Raw genomic sequence first — 17,517 nt, 5'->3', positions numbered from 1 at the left:
TAGTAGGACTCTCCTCAGCCACCCACAACAATCCTTTGCCCTTACATTACTGTTCCAAGGTGTGTTTACTTCATATTTTTCTTTTGAGTCACACCCAGAAATGCTCAGGCAATGCTTGGAGGACAATCTGGGAGGACAATCTGAGATTGAACTTGGGTTAGTTCTGTATAAGACCAGGTCTGCTGTACTATATATATATAGTTCAAGCCCCCTGTTCCAAGGTTTTTTTTTTGATGTTTTTGGTCCATACCAGGCAGTGCTCAGGAATTACTCCTGGCAATGCTTTGGAGGGGAATGCGTCCAGAACCATAACGGATGCTGGGGATTGAACCCAGGCCAGCCATGAGCAAGGCCAACTTCCTACCTGTTGTACATCACTGGCCCCGTTCCAACTTTTTAAAGCCCAGAAACCCCACTAAGGGGCCGAAGTTGTAGTACAGCAGGGAGGACGTTTGCCTTGCATGTGTCTGACCTGGGTTCGATTCCAAGCATCCAGTTGCCCCACACACCACCAGGAATAAGCCCAGAGCATTGCCAGATATGGCCCCCCCAAATAAAAAATTTCTTCTTGAGTTAAGATGAATGGCAACTTGTGGGCTAGTCTTATCACCTATGCCATGATCTCTGACAGTCAATACCTACCCAAATTGGAGTGGGGATGATTTAAAAGTCCTGGGTTCAGTCCCTGACACCTAAAGGGTGTCAGGGTCGGCGTGTGCATGGCTCGCGCCTAACTCACTATCCTCTCTCCAGCTCTCCTGTTTGACTCTCTTTTTGGAATGCTGGGGTTCAAGCCAGGGTTTCACATACATCCAAGGCTGTTGTTCTATTTATTTTTGTTTGTTTGTTTGTTTTCTTTTTGGGTCACACCCAGCGATGCACAGGAATTACTCCTGGCTCTGCACTCAGGAATTACTCCTGGCGGTGCTCAGGGGACCATATGGGATGCTGGGAATCAAACCGGGTCAGCCGCATGCAAGGCAAACACCCTACCCACTGTGCTATAGCTCCAGCCCCTTTGTTTGTTTTTTTTGCTTTTTTTGGGTCACACCCAGCAAATGCTGGGAATCGAACTGGGTTGGCCTTGTGCAACGCAAACACCCTACTCAACACCCTATTCTGCTGTGCTATCTCTCCAGCCCCAAGGCTGTTGTTCTGTTTGGGTTTTGAGCCACACTCTGGGGGTTGCTCCCGGGACCCTGAGAGTCCTGGTACCCAGGATCAGACTCAGGTCTTCCCCGTGCCAGACCTGCATTCATCCCTCTCATTCTTTCTTTTCCAGTTTTTTGTTTTTATTTTGGGTTTTGGTTTTTTGGTTTTGGGCCGTACCCGGGCCCCGAGTCCCCTGCTCTGTCTTCTGTTTCTTTTTTGTTGTTTTTCGGGCCACAGCTCGTGGTGATCTGGGACCACTCCTGGTGCTCAGGGGACCATATGTGGTGCTGGTTATCAAACCTGGGTCAGCTGTGAGCAAGGCAAGTGCCTTACCCATTGTACTATATTTCTGGCCTCAGTACCCACATCTTTTTTTTTTTCTTTTTGGGTCACACCCGTCGATGCACAGGGGTTACTCCTGGCTCTGCACTCAGGAATTACCCCTGGCGGTGCTCAGGGGACCATATGGGATGCTGGGAATCAAACCCGGGTTGGCCGAGTGCAAGGCAAACACTCTACCAGCTGTGCTATCACTCCAGCCCCCAGTACCCACGTCTTAAACCCTCTCTGTATATTGTTTGGGTTCCTTGAGTTCTTTGTTTTGGGTCTTTGGGCCACGTCCAGTGGCCCAGTGATGTGGGAGCATCACAGTGCTCATTAGCAAGTCTAGGCCTCTTGGTGACTGAGCACATACTCGGCCCCTTGAACTTTCTCTTTAGTCCTTGGAACTAAACTTGTCTATATTTTTTCAGGTGGGGAGGGGAATGCATTCGGCAGTGCTCAGCGCTTACTCCTGGCTCAGGGTTCACTCCTGGAAGGTCTCAAGAACCATCCGGGTGCAGAAGATTAAACCTGGCTTAGCTGCTTGCAGACAAGAGTTGCAAACCCCATGCTCTCTCTCTGCCCCCGGGGGCTGGTTTCTGAGCCACACCTGGTGGTGGTACGGGATTCTCCAGGCTCAGTGCTTAGGGGGTTGCTCCTGGCCATGTTCAGAGGGCCCATATGATGATGGCACTGATCAAACGGGTCAGCCTTGTGCAAGGCAAGCACCTTGGCCCTTCTCTTTCAGCCTCCTTGTAGGGAAAGTTGGAGAGATTCTTGTTTTCTTTTTTTTTGCTTTTTGGGTGACACCTGGCAATACACAGGGGTTACTCCTGGCTCTGCACTCAGGAATTACTCCTGGCAGTGCTCAGGGGAACCATATGGGATGCTGGGAATCGGATCCAGGTCAGCCGTGTACAAGGCAAACGCCCCACCCATTGTACTATCACTCCAACCCCTGGAAAGATTTATGACCCTCAAGCCAAGATTAGGCAGAAATAGATGGAACCACTGGGAAAACTGTAATTTGCAGGAATCTTATTAGAAATGTGCTCAATAGACTGCAAACTCATCCAACACAGTCTTTTGAGAACAAGCCAATTGCTTCCTCTCTGAATTCATAAAATAAAAATTTATTTATCTTTTCATTTGTCTGGCATCTAGCAGTGTGGGGCTGGAGCGATAGTACAGCAGGGAGGGCATTTGCCTTTCATGCAGCAGACCTGTTTCAATCCCTGGTATTCCACAGGGTCCCCCAAGCACTGCCAGGAGTAATTCCTGAGTACAGAGGCAAGAGTAATCCTAGACCATTGCAGGATGTACCCCCTAACAAACAAGCAATAATATCCAGCAGTGCTCTGGAGTTACTCTTGGCAGTGCTCGGGGGACCCCGGTCAGCTGTGTGTAAGGCATGTGCCTTACCCTCTGGAATTACCTTTCGGGTGAAGCGAATCTCCTTCTGATGAGACCACAAGATCAATGAGATCGATGAAGACAACAATCCCAAATGTGTAAAAAGTGTTTAATAAGAACACCCCCGCCCCCCAGCGATTGGTGCTTTTTGGCTACATTGGGGAGGGTGGCACTGCTCCCCAGCCCTGAGAGGACCCTGGCGTCCAACAGGGCACCTGAGGCAGGAACATGAGGTCCAATGTTCATGGAGCGCTGCATCTACTTCAGAAGCTCAGTCCAGGGGTAGGTTCAAGTCCACAGGGGAGACGGCCAGGATCCCCTCCTGCAGAGAGAGGGGGGCATGGCCCTATGAGCTCAGACGGCCCCGCCCCCAGCCCTGCACCCCACAGGAACAGATCTGGGAGGGAAGCAATTTGGCGGTAGAAGAGCACTTTTCTTTCTTTTGCTTTTTGGGTCACACCCAGGGATGCTCAGTGGTTACTCCTGGCTCTGTACTCAGGAATTACTCCAGGTGGTGGTTGTCCTGTGGGATGCTGGGTATATAACCTGGGTCAACCACATGCAAGGCAAATGCCCTACCCGCTGTCCTATTGCTCTGACTCCAAGGAGAAATTTCAAGGGGCCCAGAGCCTGTGGTATTAGCAGTGATGACCTCTTGGCCTGCTTCTGAGCTCCTCTCAGCCTCCCTGAGATGGGAAAATGACGAAATCCCTGAGGGGTGCTGTAAGGAGTTACTGCGTTCATTCCACTGAGTGTCAGGGCTAAGGACCTCCCCATGCTTACCGGTGGCCATTTTTCTAAAGAGTAAGAGGGGGGTACAATGGGGCAGGATCTTGCCTTGCATGCAGCAGACCCGAATTCGATTCTCAGCAACCCAGTGGGTCCCCTGCACACCACTAGGAGTGACCCCTGGGCACAGAGGCAGAAGGAAGCCCTGAGTGTGGCTCATCACTCACCAGGAGTGACCCTGCACACTGCCAGGTGTGGCTCCAAGAGCAAAAGAAACAGTACAAAAGTCCTGAATACCGCCAAGCACAGTTCCCAAAGCTAAATAAAATGAAGACAAAATGAAAGAAGGCCAGGGGTCTAGCTCATGAGTGGAACATTTGCCTCGGATATCTGAGGGCCTGGGATCATTCCTGAGCACCACAATATCAATCAATCAATCAATCAATCCACCAATCAGGGGGTCAGAGAGTGCTTACAAAGGGGCTGGACATCCACTTCAGTCAGCTTAATCAGTGGCTGAATAAATAGCAGTACTCCTACATTTATTAAAAAAAAAAAAGGGGGGGGCCCAGAGATATAGGACAGTGGGGCATATGGTTCTCCAAGAGCCGCCAGGAGTAATTCCTGAGTGCAGAGCCAGGAGTAACCCCTGAGGATGACCGGGTATGACCCAAAAAGCCAAAAAAAAAAAAAAAGTGGTCAAGAGCCTGAGCAGATTTTGTATTCTGGATGCCCAGATTCCACCCTTGGCACCGCACTCCTGAGTGCCACCATGGTGACCCTCAGCATTGAGCCAGAAGCAGTGCTGAACGCTGCCTGGTGTGGTTCTAAAACAAAGACGGCCCTGATTCCGGCCACCCCTCCCTTCACTACTTTATAAAATAAAACATGGAGTTGGGGACACATCTCAGCGGCAATGCGCAATACCAGTCTGTGAGGCCTGATGCCAATCCCTGTGCCACTCGCCCTCCCCCACACCCAAGGGGGCAGCCCTGGGTTAAAACCCTGAAGGTTAGGACCTGGAGCGTCAGTACGACATTGAGTAAGCGCTGAGCACAGCCAGGAGTTTCCCCGCACACACACAACGGTTAAAAAGTAATCTCACAAGTAAATAAGCATTTTTGTTTTGCCCTGCTTTTAACCGCTGTGTTCTGTCGTCCCAGGGGAGGCTCTGTCCCAACTGGACCACCTCCAATTCCCTCGTCCCCTGTCCCCACCATCAGATTTGGCCCCCCAGCTGCTCAGGCCTGCACCCCGAGTCCTGTAGTCCACTCAGTCGCCTTCACTATGGGAAGAGCAGCAAAATATGACAAGTGGCGGGGAGAAGGGGGGAACGTGGGACGGGGCAGAACAGCAGAAAGGGCGTTTTCACTGCACATGGTCCCAAAGGAGGTGATCCCTGACACCACACTGGTCCCGTGTGAGAATCGATCCCCAGCCCACCAGCAGCGGCTGTCACTTATCAATGTTCCGGGAGTAGTGTGCTATGTTCCCACACCTTGGATCAACCAACCGACCAACTCGACTGCATCTCAAAACCAGTAAAGCCAGATTGTGAAGCCAGAGTCCTTGACTTCAGTGCTACTCCTGCAGTGTGCCCCATGTGGCCACTAGAGGGTGCCCGTGAGGCCCTAACGCTCATGTCAGGTCAAAATCCCACTTCTGCCCAGCCTACTTAGACTCTGGTCTCGCTAAAGCTGCCCCATGCACCTCTGTGCAACCCTCCCCTCCCCTCTCCTTGCTCCACAAATACAGGCCCCTACTCCCACTCCTGCCTGTCTGTGAAGCTGGGAGCCTGCTGCATGCCCTTCTCTTCTTTCCCGCCAGCAAAGCCGTCAGTGAGCCCACTGAATGGGCGGGACAAGGGCAGTTGCCAAGATCACACAGGTCTTGAGCCTGGAGCCGGGACCCAGCTGCCACTGGACTGAAAAGGAGAGGTGGCAAGGCAGGAATTCCAGGAGCCAAATTTACAGAGCACAGAGACACAGACCAAGCTCAACCATCTTGTTAGCACTGCCTGAGAAGAAGATGCAGGTTCAGGAAAGTGAGAGGGAAGAGAAGTGAATGGATACCTCTCCGCAGTGGATAAGGGCCAAGGCAGGCTCTACTGCGGTGAGACCTTAGACAGGGGGGTCAGAAGGAGCAGGGCGGAAGCCAGGCAGACTGTCAGGGAAGTAGTTGATCCCAGGATAATCATGGACTCTCACACCAAGGTCCAAGCACTCCAGTAAGGCTGCTCCCTGGTTAAAATTTGGGGGCTGTACCCGTGGTGCTCAGGAGTGACCCCAGGGGGTGCTTGGGGACTGGATGTGGTGCCAGGGGCTGAATCAGGTTGTCTGCAGGCAAGTGCCCTACTTTCTGTTCTGGTTCTGATTTCATTTTGGGGCCACACCCAGCAGGGCTGGGAACTTGCTTTGAGATCACTTCTGGTGGGATTCAGGGGACCACATAGAATTCTGGGTATTAAACTTGGACCGATTACGTGCAAGGTGAATGCTCTACCTGCTGTACTATCTCTCCAGTCCCTGAAATTCTATTTTATAGCCTGTGCTAGAGAACAGTGGGTGCTGGGGGCAGGTCTTGATACATACACTACCACTTCAGCCATATCCTTGGCCCCAAGGCCGATCTCATTTTACTATTTTTAGTTTTGGGAGCCATTCCTAGCAGTGCTTTGAGGACCGTATGTGTTATTGAACCAGGGTTAGTTACACGCAAAGCCAAGTGCCTTATATCCTATATTATCTCTCCAGCCCCTAATCTCCTTTATGCTCCCAGTAAACCTTTGACGGAGGTGCTACCACTCTCCCCACTTGATAGATGAGGAAACTGAAGTCCAGGACAGGGCATAAAAATTGCTTCCAATTTTTTTTTTTTTTTGCCTGGAGGGAGGGTAGCAGGACAGTATGGGCGCTTGGGCCACACGGTCAGCGTTTTGGGTTTTTTTGGGCTTTTTGGGTCATATCTAGCAATGCTCAGGGGTTACTCGTGGCTCTGTACTTAGGAATTACTTCTGGTGGCGCTCAGGGGACCATGGGAAAATGGGAATCAAACCTGGGTCAGCCACATGCAAGGCAAAGGTCCTCCCTGCTCTACTCATCACTTTAAAAAAAAAATTGTTGGGGCTGGAGTGATAGCACAGCGGGTAGGGCGTTTGCCTTGCACGCGGCTGACCCAGGTTCGAATCCCAGCATCCCATATGGTTCCCTGAGCACCTCCAGGGGTAATTCCTGAGTGCATGAGCCAGGAGTGACCCCTGTGCATCGCCGGGTGTAACCCAAAAAGCAATAAATAAATAAATAAATAAATAATTGTTTTTGGACCACACTAATTCTGCACTCAGGAATCACTTCTTTTTGTTGTTTTTGGGCCACACCCAGCAGTGACAAGGGCTTACTGCTGACAGCGCTTAGGAGACCGTATGGGATGTTGGAGATCGAACTGGGTTAGCTGTATGCAAGGCAAGAGCCCTTCCCACTGTATTAGAGCTTCAGCCCCTCGGGAATCACTCCAGATGGTGCTCAGGGGATCACATGGGATGGTGGGGATTGAACCCGGGTCAGCTGTGTAGCGGGCAAAAGCACTACTTGCCGTACTATCGCTCTGGCCCCCACACCATCAGTTTTGGGAAGCTACACCTGGCTTGATCCTTGGGCAACCATGAACCCAGGGCTTCATCTAGCATGCAAACCCTTCTCACCTGCCCCGTGGCCCTGCTTCTATTTGTTTGGTTTTGGACCACAGCAAGTGGTGCTCAAGGCTTATCTCTGGGTCTGTGCTCTGGGATCACTCTTGGTAGTGCTCAGGGATCCCAGGAGGTGCTGGGGATCGAACCAGGGCAGGCCAGGTGCCTTACCTGCTGTCCTGTCTCTCCCGCTCCTACTTCCAATCCTGAACTGAACTGTTAGTGTATCCCACGAGTAAAGTTTCATGGGTCACAGCGCCTGACTGCATGCGGCTCTGTGTCCCAGAAGCCATCCCTCCCCACCCCTCGGAATTCCAATTGCTTCAAGCCAACAGGTCTTGGCGCCTCACCCAGCCCCCGTGGGCCTGGATCCAGGGGGTGAAGCTGTGCACGTGCTCCACGCTGAGCCCCGCAAGGGTGCCCCCCAGCCAGGCCACGCGCCGGCTCAGCTCCATGGCCAACGCCAGTCGGGCCAAAGGCTCCGGGGAAGGCGGTGGGGGCGCCGGGCACTGTGGCATGGAGGGACGACGCGCATGGCTTGGGCGAGGGCTGCCCTCCCGGCTGGAGAACAGCTCCACCAGACGGGCAAAGGAGCCGGCGGAGAGGCGGGCCAGCTTGCGACGCAGGGCTGGGTCCGAGGCCAGCTGTGGGGAAGGGCAAGAGAAAATATGGCTCAGTCTTCTTCCCTCATGGGCAGGCCAATAGGCGGCCTAGACCATACCCCCGACAGGCCCCCCAGCCAATCATAAACCAAACTATAGGCCGAGAACCCAGCCGCTACGCCACATCCCCTCCAAGGACAGCCAATGAGAGCTCAGCTCTACTTAGCTAAATTTCGAAGTGTTAATTTCTAGTCAATCTCAGGGGTGTACAACTTTGTCTTCTTTGTTTTGCTTTGCTTTGGGGCCACGCCCAGCGGCGCCCAAGGTTTTCTCTTGGCTCTGCACTCAAAAATTATTCCCGGTGGTGCTTGGGGGTCTAATATGGGATGCCAGGGAATGAACCTAGGTCAGTTGCGTGCAAGGCAAACACCCTTCCCCTGTAATATCGATATGTCCCTGGACTTCAGATTTTTTTCCCCCTCCCCTGGACTTCAGGTTTTTGACACTTCTCTCCTAGCCAGCCCCGGGCCTGGGAAATTTTGCTCCAAGCTACAAGGTGGAACAGACTTTTTTTTTTTTTTTGCAATGCACAGGGGTTACTCCTGGTTCTGCACTCAGGAATTTGCCCTGGCGGTGCTCAGGGGACCTTATGGGATGCTGGGAATCGAACCTGGGGGTCGGCAAATGCCCTGCCCTCTGTGCTCTCGCTCCAGCCCCTGGCACAGACCTTTTGGTTGATAACTTCAGCCTCTTCCTCCAGCAAAGCCACCAGCCTCCGAAGCAGTGCCTCCTTCTCTGTGGGTGGGGGACCCTGCAGTTCTGGGAAGCAGAGCAGAAATCCGCTAAGAGGGGTCAGAACTCTGATAACCTTCTCCCTCATTCTGTTCCAGCTGTCTGCCCCTCACCTGGGCTTGGCGGGGATTTTAATTGTTCTTGGACCAGTTGTTCCAGCCGCTGTGCCACCAGAGCATAGAAATCCGGAGTGTCTGGGCCTGGGTCGAAAAGAGGCAACGATGATCTTCAGGACACCAGGACCGCTTTGCCAGGTGGCACTGGTTTCCATCACAGTGGGCTCGTTGGCCAGTGAGGAAACTTGGCCAAAGACCCTGTACTTTTCCATTGTTTGTGTCCCCAAACTGGTCTGAACTTGGACATGGTCTTTGAATGTGATCCGTCCAAGGATGCCAAACACCCACTGCCACCCATCCAACTGTGTGGGTTGATGGCAGAATTGCTTCTTCTCCCCGCTTTGACGCCCTTTCCAAGGCACCACCTCATGGAACTTTTGTCCAGCCTCGTAGGTGGCAGGAAACCTACTGGTTCCTTCTTTGCTACTGGAGAAACAGAGAAGCAGGGAAGAAAAGCGTTCTTTCCAGAGTGTGCGGGCCAAAGAGACAAGGAGTTATTATCGAAGGAGGGGTTCCCTAGTGAGGGGGCAAAGGTGGTTAGAAAACTGTTGAGAGGCTGGAGCGATAGCACAGCGGGTAGGGTGTTTGCCTTGCACGCGGCCGACCCGGGTTCGAATCCCAGCATCCCATATGGTCCCCTGAGCACTGCCAGGAGTAATTCCTGAGTGCAGATCCAGGAGTAATCCCTGTGAATCGCCAGGTGTGACCCAAAAAGAAAAAAAAAAAACAACTGTTCAGCAGGGGGCGAGAGACAGAGACAGAAAGACAGAGTGCACAGGGGTAGAGCACCGGCATGCAGATGCTGGGGTCAGGGTCCTGGCTAGATCCCTAGCACTGCAAAGGGTCCCTAAAGCACAGCCAAGGTCACTTCCAAGCACAGAGGCAGAAAGGGCCCCTGTGCACTGCCTGGCGTGATTCCAAACAAACCAAAACAAAGCTCCAGGGGCTGGAGATATATAGTACTGTGGGGAGGGCCCTTGCCTTGAACGCAGTCGACTGGGGTTCAATTACCCCGCACTCCATATGCTTCCCTGTGCACCAACAGTAGTTATTCCTGGGTACAGAGCCAGGAGTTAACCCCTAAGCATTGCTGGGTGTGCCCGTCTCCCCCCCTCCCCCACAGAAAAAATCCAAAACCACAAAACCACAAAACGCTAAAATTCCTGAGTAAAAGGTCGCATCAATGGATTTTGGGGTTACAGCTGGCAGTGCTCAGGGATACTCAGGACTCTGTGCTTAGTCCTGGTGATGCCTGTGGGGGAAAGGCACTGCAAGGCAGGCGCCTCAACCTCTGTCCTATCTCTCTAGCCCCCAGAGAAGAACGTATGGAAGGAGAGAAATAGCAAATAGAAAGGAGTACCACCCATTCCAAGTCAGCTTGAAGAATTAACAGACAGCAAGCTACAGGGAGGGAGCCTGTCTAGACTGCAAGAATCAAGCTCCCATCACAAAGATGGGGTTGGGGGGGACAGGGGGTGGTGGAATCACTTACTCGGCTCCTCTGAACCATAGCAGGGCCGGAGGGGCAGGGAGCTAGGCCGAGGGGACTCAGGGGTTACTGGCCCTCGGCTCAGGGGACACAGAAGACATCTTCGAAGGCGGCTCAGGAAGTCTGTTGGCTGCTCCTGGGTCGAGGTCCTGAGGAAGGGGACCTCAGAGAGTGACTCCCAGAGATCCCAGCAAACAGTCCCCCTCCCCTCCCTCAGGGGCTCTCCTTATAGCCCCGGGGAACAGGAATCTGAGCAGGCGAAGAGGAGAGAGCAGGATTCAGCCAGTCACCAGAGGCAGAGGGCTCCACGGCAAGACAGGCCACTAGGTCCTCTTACCTGGCTAGGGTGGGCACCGAGCTCCCTGGAGCCTCACCCCGCCTCAGGAAGGCAGCTAGGACTCTCAGTGTGTCCTCTCGGAGCCCCAGCTCTTCCGAGCGTGCCATGGAGGCACCTGCAGGAGACAGAGCTAGGGTTGGCAGGAGAGCTCTGGACCCAAATCTCCTAAGTCAGGATCCCGCGAGTCCTCAAGGGTGGAAGGGTCTGACGATCTGGACTCTACGTCCATCGGCATAGATGGGCCTGGGGTCCCAGATTCCTGTGTCCCCATAGAGAGAACAGAGATAAGAAGCAGGACCCGTTGAATTTAGAGGGGAGATGGGGAGGCAGATTCTATGGCCTAAGGGAGGACGGGGCAGAGAGCCTGATCTCCAGAAGGAGTTGGGGACCCCTGGGTTCCTTGACAGAGAAGAGGGACTGGGTCCTGATTTCTGGAGTCTGAAATCCATCACCAAACTACTTAAGTCTTTAAAATGATTGGAACTACCAATCCCATTAGACCTTAAGGCAAACGCCCGCCGCAGTCCCCCACTTGCTTGCCGCGCAGCATGTTGGGAGATGTAGTTTAACGGTCTTAGGCTGGATTCGGGAGGCCGGGATGTCGGAATAGCAGGGCTGGGGTCCCAGCTTTTAGGTCCCGGCTCCCTCCTTTTCCCGCCTCACCCCATCCGTCGTCAACGATCCGCTCACCTAATCCCGGGCCTCGCCGCCACCGCCGACGTCTCCTCCACTGAACTTGGATGAACTTTCAGGAGTTTTAACTTTGGCGCGCCTGCGCACTGGGCCGGGCTGCAGACGGCCCGACGTCAAGGGGCGGAGCGCTGAAATTTCATTTGCATGTGACGTTCCCAGCATGCCCGCGGCCGGAAATCCAAAAAAGGCCTGGCGGGGGGGCGGGGGACGGGGCCCAGCCCTTTGGTTCAGACCCGCCCCATTCACTCTGCAGCCTGTCACGAATAAGGAGAAAGTTGTTTGCAGGTCCAGAAATCGATTGGAAAGAACAGTCCGCTGCTCTAAGAGCTCAGACCGCGGGAAGAATGTGCAGCTTCGAGCCCGGGGGCTGCCGGATTTCCGAGCCGGGTGCACCCGCGGCCCCGCGCGCCGTGGCCCTAGGTAACACGGAAGAACCTGGGGACTCGTGGGGGCCGAGGGAGAGAAACCGAGAGTGAATTGGGCTGGTCTAGTGCAGAAGGGGGTCTAGTGCCTGCGGTCCGGGTGAAGTATGGCAAGGGGGTGGGGCAAAGGAAAGCCCCACCTGGCGCTTTAAGAAGTCGTGGGGTCCGGGCAAAGTGGCGGATCTCAGTGTCCCCCCGCAAGGAAAGGGGGCGCGTGTCCGAGCGGGCCGGGTGTCGGCTGGAGTTTTTGAGAAACCGCACCGACGGTGTACGAACGGATCGGCGGGAAAACTACGGCAGTCCACACGGCGACCAGTGTGGGAGGGAGAGGTCTACACCGGCGGGACGTGGACGCTGAAATAACTAACTAGAAGGGAGGCGCCCCACTGGAAATGGGGCTACGTGCAGTGGGTGTCGTGTGAGGGAGTGGGGAGGGGGTGTCCCGTAGAGGAACAGGGGGGCTGTAGGGTTTGCGTTTGCGTGTAAGTCTCGGGAGAGAGGAGCGATGTAGTTTCGATTTACTGGGAAAACCTCTCGGCGGAAAGGGAGAAATCGAGCTTTTAATCAACGGGTGCGGAAAGAGCGAGCCCGGGAGAGGAGCGAGAGCGGGGTGCGGAAACCTCCGGCTGGAGTGGGAGCGGCGCCGACTGCCCATGCCCAGAAACTGCCTCATGTGCACAGGCCGGAACATGGGAACCCCCAAGCCCCGGATTCTGCCTTGGCTGAAGTCGGTTCTGGACGAGGGCCGCTTTGAAGGCGTAGCCTGGCTGGATGAAAGCCGCACGCGCTTCCGCGTGCCCTGGAAACACGGCTTGCGGCAGGACGCCCAGCAGGAGGACTTCAGCATCTTTCTGGTGCGTGTGAGCCCCACCGCCCAGCCAGGTCCGGGGCGCCGGAACGCCACTGGGCGCATGCCCGGGGCGGAGGACGCGGGGAGGGCCCGCGGGGGCGGGGCCTGCTGGAGGTGGCGCGGTGAAGTTCGGGGAATCGTGGGGAAAACCGAGAAGGGACGCGAAACGCACCCTACGGCTCTTGGAGAATGCTGGATTGGGAATTGAACTGTAGAGACCAGACTCAGATCCCGAGGTTCCTTAACCCCAAATGAGCGAACAGCAGTTGTGAGAGGGGCTATATGCAGTGAATTCAAAGGGGAGGGAGAAGGAAGTGGTTGCTGAACCTGGAAAGTTTTTTTTTTTGGGGGGGAGTCACACCCGGCAATGCACAGGGGTTACTCCTGGCTCATGCAGTCAGGAATTACTCCTGGCTGTGCTTGGGGACCATATGGGATGCTGGGATTCGAACCCGGGTTGGCCGCGTGCAAGGCAAACACCCTACCCGCTGTGCTATTGCTCCAGTCCCTGGAAAGAAAGTTTTGAAAGGTGGAGGCAAGCGGGACTTGAGGGTGGGTGATGGAGCGTTTGCAGGTGGGAGAGTCTTAGCAGGTTAGTAGGACGGGGTTAGGACCCCCTGTGGGATCTACATCAGCCTTTCCCACTGCCCCCACTGCTTTGGGTTCCCAGGCCTGGGCCGAGGTCAGCGGCGCCTACATCCCTGGGAGAGATCGGCCTGACCTGCCGACCTGTAAAAGGAACTTCAGAGCTGCTCTGAACCGGAAGGAGGGTCTTCATGTAATTGTTGACAGGAGCAGGGATCCCCAGGACCCGCACAAGATCTATGAGTTTGTGACCCCAGGTGTGCTGCATGGCGGGCAGGATGGGCTCCCCAGCACCCCAGCACCCCCTACTCCCCTCACCAGCCCTCTCCACAGGAGCTGGGGACTCCTCAGAGATGGACAATTCTCCAGACTCCCAGGTAAGAATGCCCAACCGCCCCTGCCCCCTTCACGGCATAGGAGGGTGGGCACTTGCATTGCATCCAGCTGACCAGGGTTTGATCCCCAGCACTGCCCCTACAAGCCCCACCGGCAGTGATCCCTGCAGGCTTAACCAGGAGAAGCCCTGAGCACCAGGAGTGGCCCCCAAACCAAGGGGGAAAAAATAAAGAATGGAGCTTTGTCCCCAGCCCCACATTTCTCTCTCTCCTCTGCTCAGCCTCCCTTGTGGCACCACCCTCTGCTCCAGGTTCTCCAGGCTTCCAGCAACCTCAGCAGGAAATGCAGTTTCCCCCAGGCTACATCTTCCTGCTTATCCCAGACTTCCTAACTCCGGGGATTTCTGAGAACACCCTCCCCCTGCTACACCCCAATATCTTACCCCTACCCCAATATTTTACTTTTCTCAGTATCAAACCAAATCCCCTGTATTTTATTTTTTTGCTTTTTTTAAAATTTTTAAATTTTTTTTTTCTTTTTCAGTCACACCTGGCAATGCTCAGGGGTTACTCCTGGCTCTGCACTCAGGAATTACTCCAGGCAGTGTTCCAGGAACCATACGGAATGCCGGGGATTGAATCCCATTCAGCAGCATGCAAGGCAAATGCCCTACCCACTGTACTATTGCTCTGCCTCATATTCCCTTTGGAATCCTGTCATTCCTCCTGTGCCCTGGTGATGGGAGCATAAAGCCAGACCCAGCACCCACTGAGGGCAGAGGGGAAGTCTGGTTCCTTTCTGGGCCCTGGCATGAGTTCAGCTCCGTCAAAGGTTCCAGAAAAAGACATGAAGGGCTGGAATGTGCAGCCTTGCATGCAACCAGCCCGGATTCGATTCCCATCATCCCAGATGGCCCTGAGTTCCACCAGGAATGATCCCTGAACGCTGGCGCTGGGAAAGTCCTGAGCACAGCCAGGTACCAGGGAAAAAAGCAAACAAAGGAACTAGAGCGATAGTACAGTGGGTAGGGCGTTTGCCTTGCATGTAGCCGACCTGGGTTCGATCCCCAGCATTCCATATGGTCCCCCGAGCACTGCCAGGAGTAATTCCTGAGTACAGAGCCAGGAGTACCCCCCCCCCCAAAAAAAAAAGAGCAAACAAAATTAGAAACCAAAGGATTGGAAAGGCCCAGGCCTTTTTTTGTTGTTGTTCTTTTCCCCTTTCTAGGAAGTTCTGGAGTTACTGAATGGCCTGGGCTTGCCTTCCGCTGAATATAGGGCGCCCTCAGCTCTGAATGCGGTCCCTGAGCCCACCTCTTCACCCTTAGATATTGCTGCTTTTGAACCCTCTGACCACCCAGCCATGCCAGAGCTGGTGCCTAAAGATGGTGAGTACACCAGATGGGGTGGGCAGGGTGGGGAGGGGACACCTGTGTGTATCCTGCTTATCCTCTCCCTGTCCTCCTGTTACTATTGCCACCAGCCTGGGATTTCGAGGTGACGGCCTTCTACCGGGGCCGCCAGGTCTTCCAGCGCACGGTCCACTGTCCAACGGGCCTGCAGCTGGTGGGACCAGATGCGGGGGACGACGGGACGCTGCAGGGGCTGCCCATCGCTCTGCCAGACCCTGGCAATTTCCTGACAGACCAGGGTGTGAAGGACTATGTGAATCGGGTACTGGGCTCTCTGGGCCGAGGGCTGTGGCTTTGGAGGGAGGGGCAGTGGCTCTGTGTCAAGAGGCTGGGTCACTGCCACACCTTCTGGGCCCTGGGAGATGAGCTGCTGCCCCCGGACAGCTGCGGACCTGAGGGCGAGGTCCCCAAGGAGTCTGGAAAATACATCTTCAACCTGAGGCCCTTCGTGGCAGGTGAGCAGTTCAGACTTCCGCTGTGTAATCACCGGGGCATGGAATTCAGGTCCTGCTTGCTCAGGCTGTCGCGTGGTTCAGGCTTTGGCTTTGTAGTCACTGGGGCAAGGGTTTCAGGTCCTAAGTGCTCAGGCTGTGAGGGTTCAGGCCGGTAGCCCTTATCTCTGCCTTTGCTTCACTGCTTGCTGGCTGGGTGCAAGTTGGATAGCGCCTTAGGGGCTTTGCATGAGCCCCTTGGGCCCCCGATGGGGGAGTGTAGACGGAAGGCAAAGTCCCACGAGAGAGTTTTCATTCACTGCCTAAGGGCAGCTCTTGGCTCCTGGCTGCAGAGTAGACAGCGAGCATGAACCCTGAGCAGGGTGACACAGAGCCCCTCAGATGGGAGGCTGGGGGGAGGAAGGGGTGGATTCTGCTCTCCCTGGGGTGAGGAAGGGGGGCTAAGTGTGGGTGTGAATGGGGCTTTCCCCTGCTCACAGCACCCTGCCACCGGGGGTGCAGCTTCAGATCAAGGGAAAAGGCTGGCACCCAAGCATGGGGATGGGGGCAGGTGGAGGGTCCTTTGCGACCCCTCCCCCCCCAGAACAGGCTCTGGTTCCCAGGTCTGATTGACTTCATCAACGGAAAACCAAGCTCGCCACACTTCACCCTCTGGTTCTGCATGGGGCAGTTGTGGCGTCCAGAACAGCCATGGACCAAGAGGCTGGTGATGGTCAAGGTGCTTGCGGGCCTGGATCTGGGGTCAGTGGAGGTGGGGGGGTCCTTCCTGAGGGAGAGGAGGCCCCACGCCCAGAGCTCCAGCTTCTCTAGGCATGATTTTGACCTCTTGAGGGGCGCAGACCCCCTAGCAGCCTCACAGCCTGTGGTCATGGATGTGAACAATGTGGGGGGGTGTTGAGGGGTGCTGCTGGCAGCTGTCACCAACGGGGTGTCTCCCTACCTCCTGCAGGTTGTCCCCACATGCCTCAAGAGCCTTCTAGAGATGGCGAGGGAAGGGGGTGCATCCTCGCTGAATGCAGTGGAGCTGCACATCTCTGACCAGCCCCAGCCACTGGCCCTGTCCTCGGACCAGTACAGGGCCTACCTGGAGGACATGCTGGAGGAAATGGAACTGTAGGGCTGTGGCCTGGCCCAGCTGGATCACAGCCGGACTCCAGCCGGCCAACTCTGGGTTTCCATTAAAACTCATTTTGCTTTTCTTTGTAAGGAAAATCCTTTTCTCCCCTTCCCCCGTGCTGCCTCCCATCCTCACCCTCAGGCAGGGAACCTTAGTTCTGTTATCCCAGGGCACTGGCTGCTTTTTGTTCTGTCTTTTGATTTTAGTTTCCAGGGAGCGCAGGAAACCCCTCTGCTGTTTTCTTTCTTGCAAGGCCCCTCAGAGAGGCGCCTTCTGCTTTTCAGCACCAAGCCACTGGCCCCGCTGTTTTTTTGGTCTGTTTTTTCGGTCATGCCTGACAACGCTCAGATTTTGCTCCTGGCTCTGTCTGCACTCAGAAATGACCCCTGGTGGTGCACAGATGTTACTGGATGCTGGGGATCCAACCCATGTCAGTCGGGTGCTAGGTGAGCACCCACCCCGCTCTGTTATTGCTAAGGCCTGGTGACCTTTATCTTTCCTCCCAGTCTGCAGCCTCAGCTTACACGTAGCGTGCAAATGCCCTCCACCTGTCTCAACCTTCCCATTTCCTCCCCAGGTTTGTTTACCCATTACAAGGGGCTTCAGGGGCCACTCTCCCGGCCATCCCTCTCTTCCAGGGACCTGGCAAAGAGGCAGGGCCCCCCTTTCACAAAGCAAGCCCCAGGTGAGTCTCAGGAGTGTACAGGGAACAGCAGGCACTGCACACTGTTGCGACTCCCGCAGGGCGGGGGGGCTTCACCTTGTTCCTCTCCAACTGTGCTCGCCCACTCTTCACCAAGCTGGATTCTGGGGAATGGAGGTTGAGGGGGAGGCCAGCAGCCCTGGCTGCTCTGTGCCTCAGTTTCCCTGTCATGGGGGTGGATCAGATTTCCTATCCCTGACTCACAGAGCAACAAAGAACCTGTTTCTGGGACGAATCCAAGGGAGAAGCCTGCCCTGAGGTGCCCTGAGTACCGCTGAGAGGGGGACCCTGTACCCCATTGCCACTTGAACA

The 17,517-nt window shown here is 55.0% G+C and overlaps 2 protein-coding genes across 2 annotated transcripts; one reads left to right on the top strand and one right to left on the bottom strand.

The window, feature by feature from the left end:
• Nucleotides 1-2,977: 2,977 nt before the first annotated feature.
• BCL2L12 (BCL2 like 12) lies at nt 2,978-11,454 on the bottom strand. Its single transcript, XM_004619751.2, has 7 exons — nt 11,327-11,454; nt 10,637-10,751; nt 10,303-10,448; nt 8,808-8,894; nt 8,630-8,721; nt 7,651-7,944; nt 2,978-3,208 (listed from the first exon to the last, which is right to left on the bottom strand). The coding sequence occupies exons 2-7, from the start codon at nt 10,741-10,743 to the stop codon at nt 3,158-3,160; spliced, it is 777 nt and encodes a 258-aa protein (XP_004619808.2). The 5' UTR covers nt 10,744-10,751; nt 11,327-11,454; the 3' UTR covers nt 2,978-3,157.
• An 83-nt stretch (nt 11,455-11,537) lies between these two features.
• Nucleotides 11,538-16,616, top strand: IRF3 (interferon regulatory factor 3). The gene is made up of 8 exons (XM_055145991.1): nt 11,538-11,749; nt 12,433-12,605; nt 13,272-13,443; nt 13,520-13,563; nt 14,750-14,909; nt 15,005-15,388; nt 15,988-16,103; nt 16,335-16,616. The coding sequence occupies exons 1-8, from the start codon at nt 11,674-11,676 to the stop codon at nt 16,500-16,502; spliced, it is 1,293 nt and encodes a 430-aa protein (XP_055001966.1). The 5' UTR covers nt 11,538-11,673; the 3' UTR covers nt 16,503-16,616.
• The last annotated feature ends 901 nt before the right edge of the window (nt 16,617-17,517 follow it).

The sequence above is a fragment of the Sorex araneus genome, chromosome 8 (genome assembly GCF_027595985.1).
Source record: "Sorex araneus isolate mSorAra2 chromosome 8, mSorAra2.pri, whole genome shotgun sequence".
In the NCBI taxonomy this organism is placed as follows: domain Eukaryota; kingdom Metazoa; phylum Chordata; class Mammalia; order Eulipotyphla; family Soricidae; genus Sorex; species Sorex araneus.
Note: the sequence above shows the minus strand (reverse complement) of the source record. Positions and strands in the feature narration are given on the sequence as shown.

Coding starts and splice junctions, on each gene's coding strand:
- BCL2L12 (XM_004619751.2), bottom strand. CDS start 10,743: ATGGCACGCTCGGAAGAGCTGGGGCTCCGAGAGGACACACTGAGAGTC. Junction 10,449..10,636: donor TCGGTGCCCACCCTAGCCAG/GTAAGAGGACCT, acceptor CCCCTTCCTCAG/GACCTCGACCCAGGAGCAGC. Junction 3,209..7,650: donor TCCAGGCCCACGGGGGCTGG/GTGAGGCGCCAA, acceptor CTCTCTCTGCAG/GAGGGGATCCTGGCCGTCTC.
- IRF3 (XM_055145991.1), top strand. CDS start 11,674: ATGTGCAGCTTCGAGCCCGGGGGCTGCCGGATTTCCGAGCCGGGTGCA. Junction 13,444..13,519: donor CTATGAGTTTGTGACCCCAG/GTGTGCTGCATG, acceptor CCCTCTCCACAG/GAGCTGGGGACTCCTCAGAG. Junction 14,910..15,004: donor AGAGCTGGTGCCTAAAGATG/GTGAGTACACCA, acceptor TATTGCCACCAG/CCTGGGATTTCGAGGTGACG.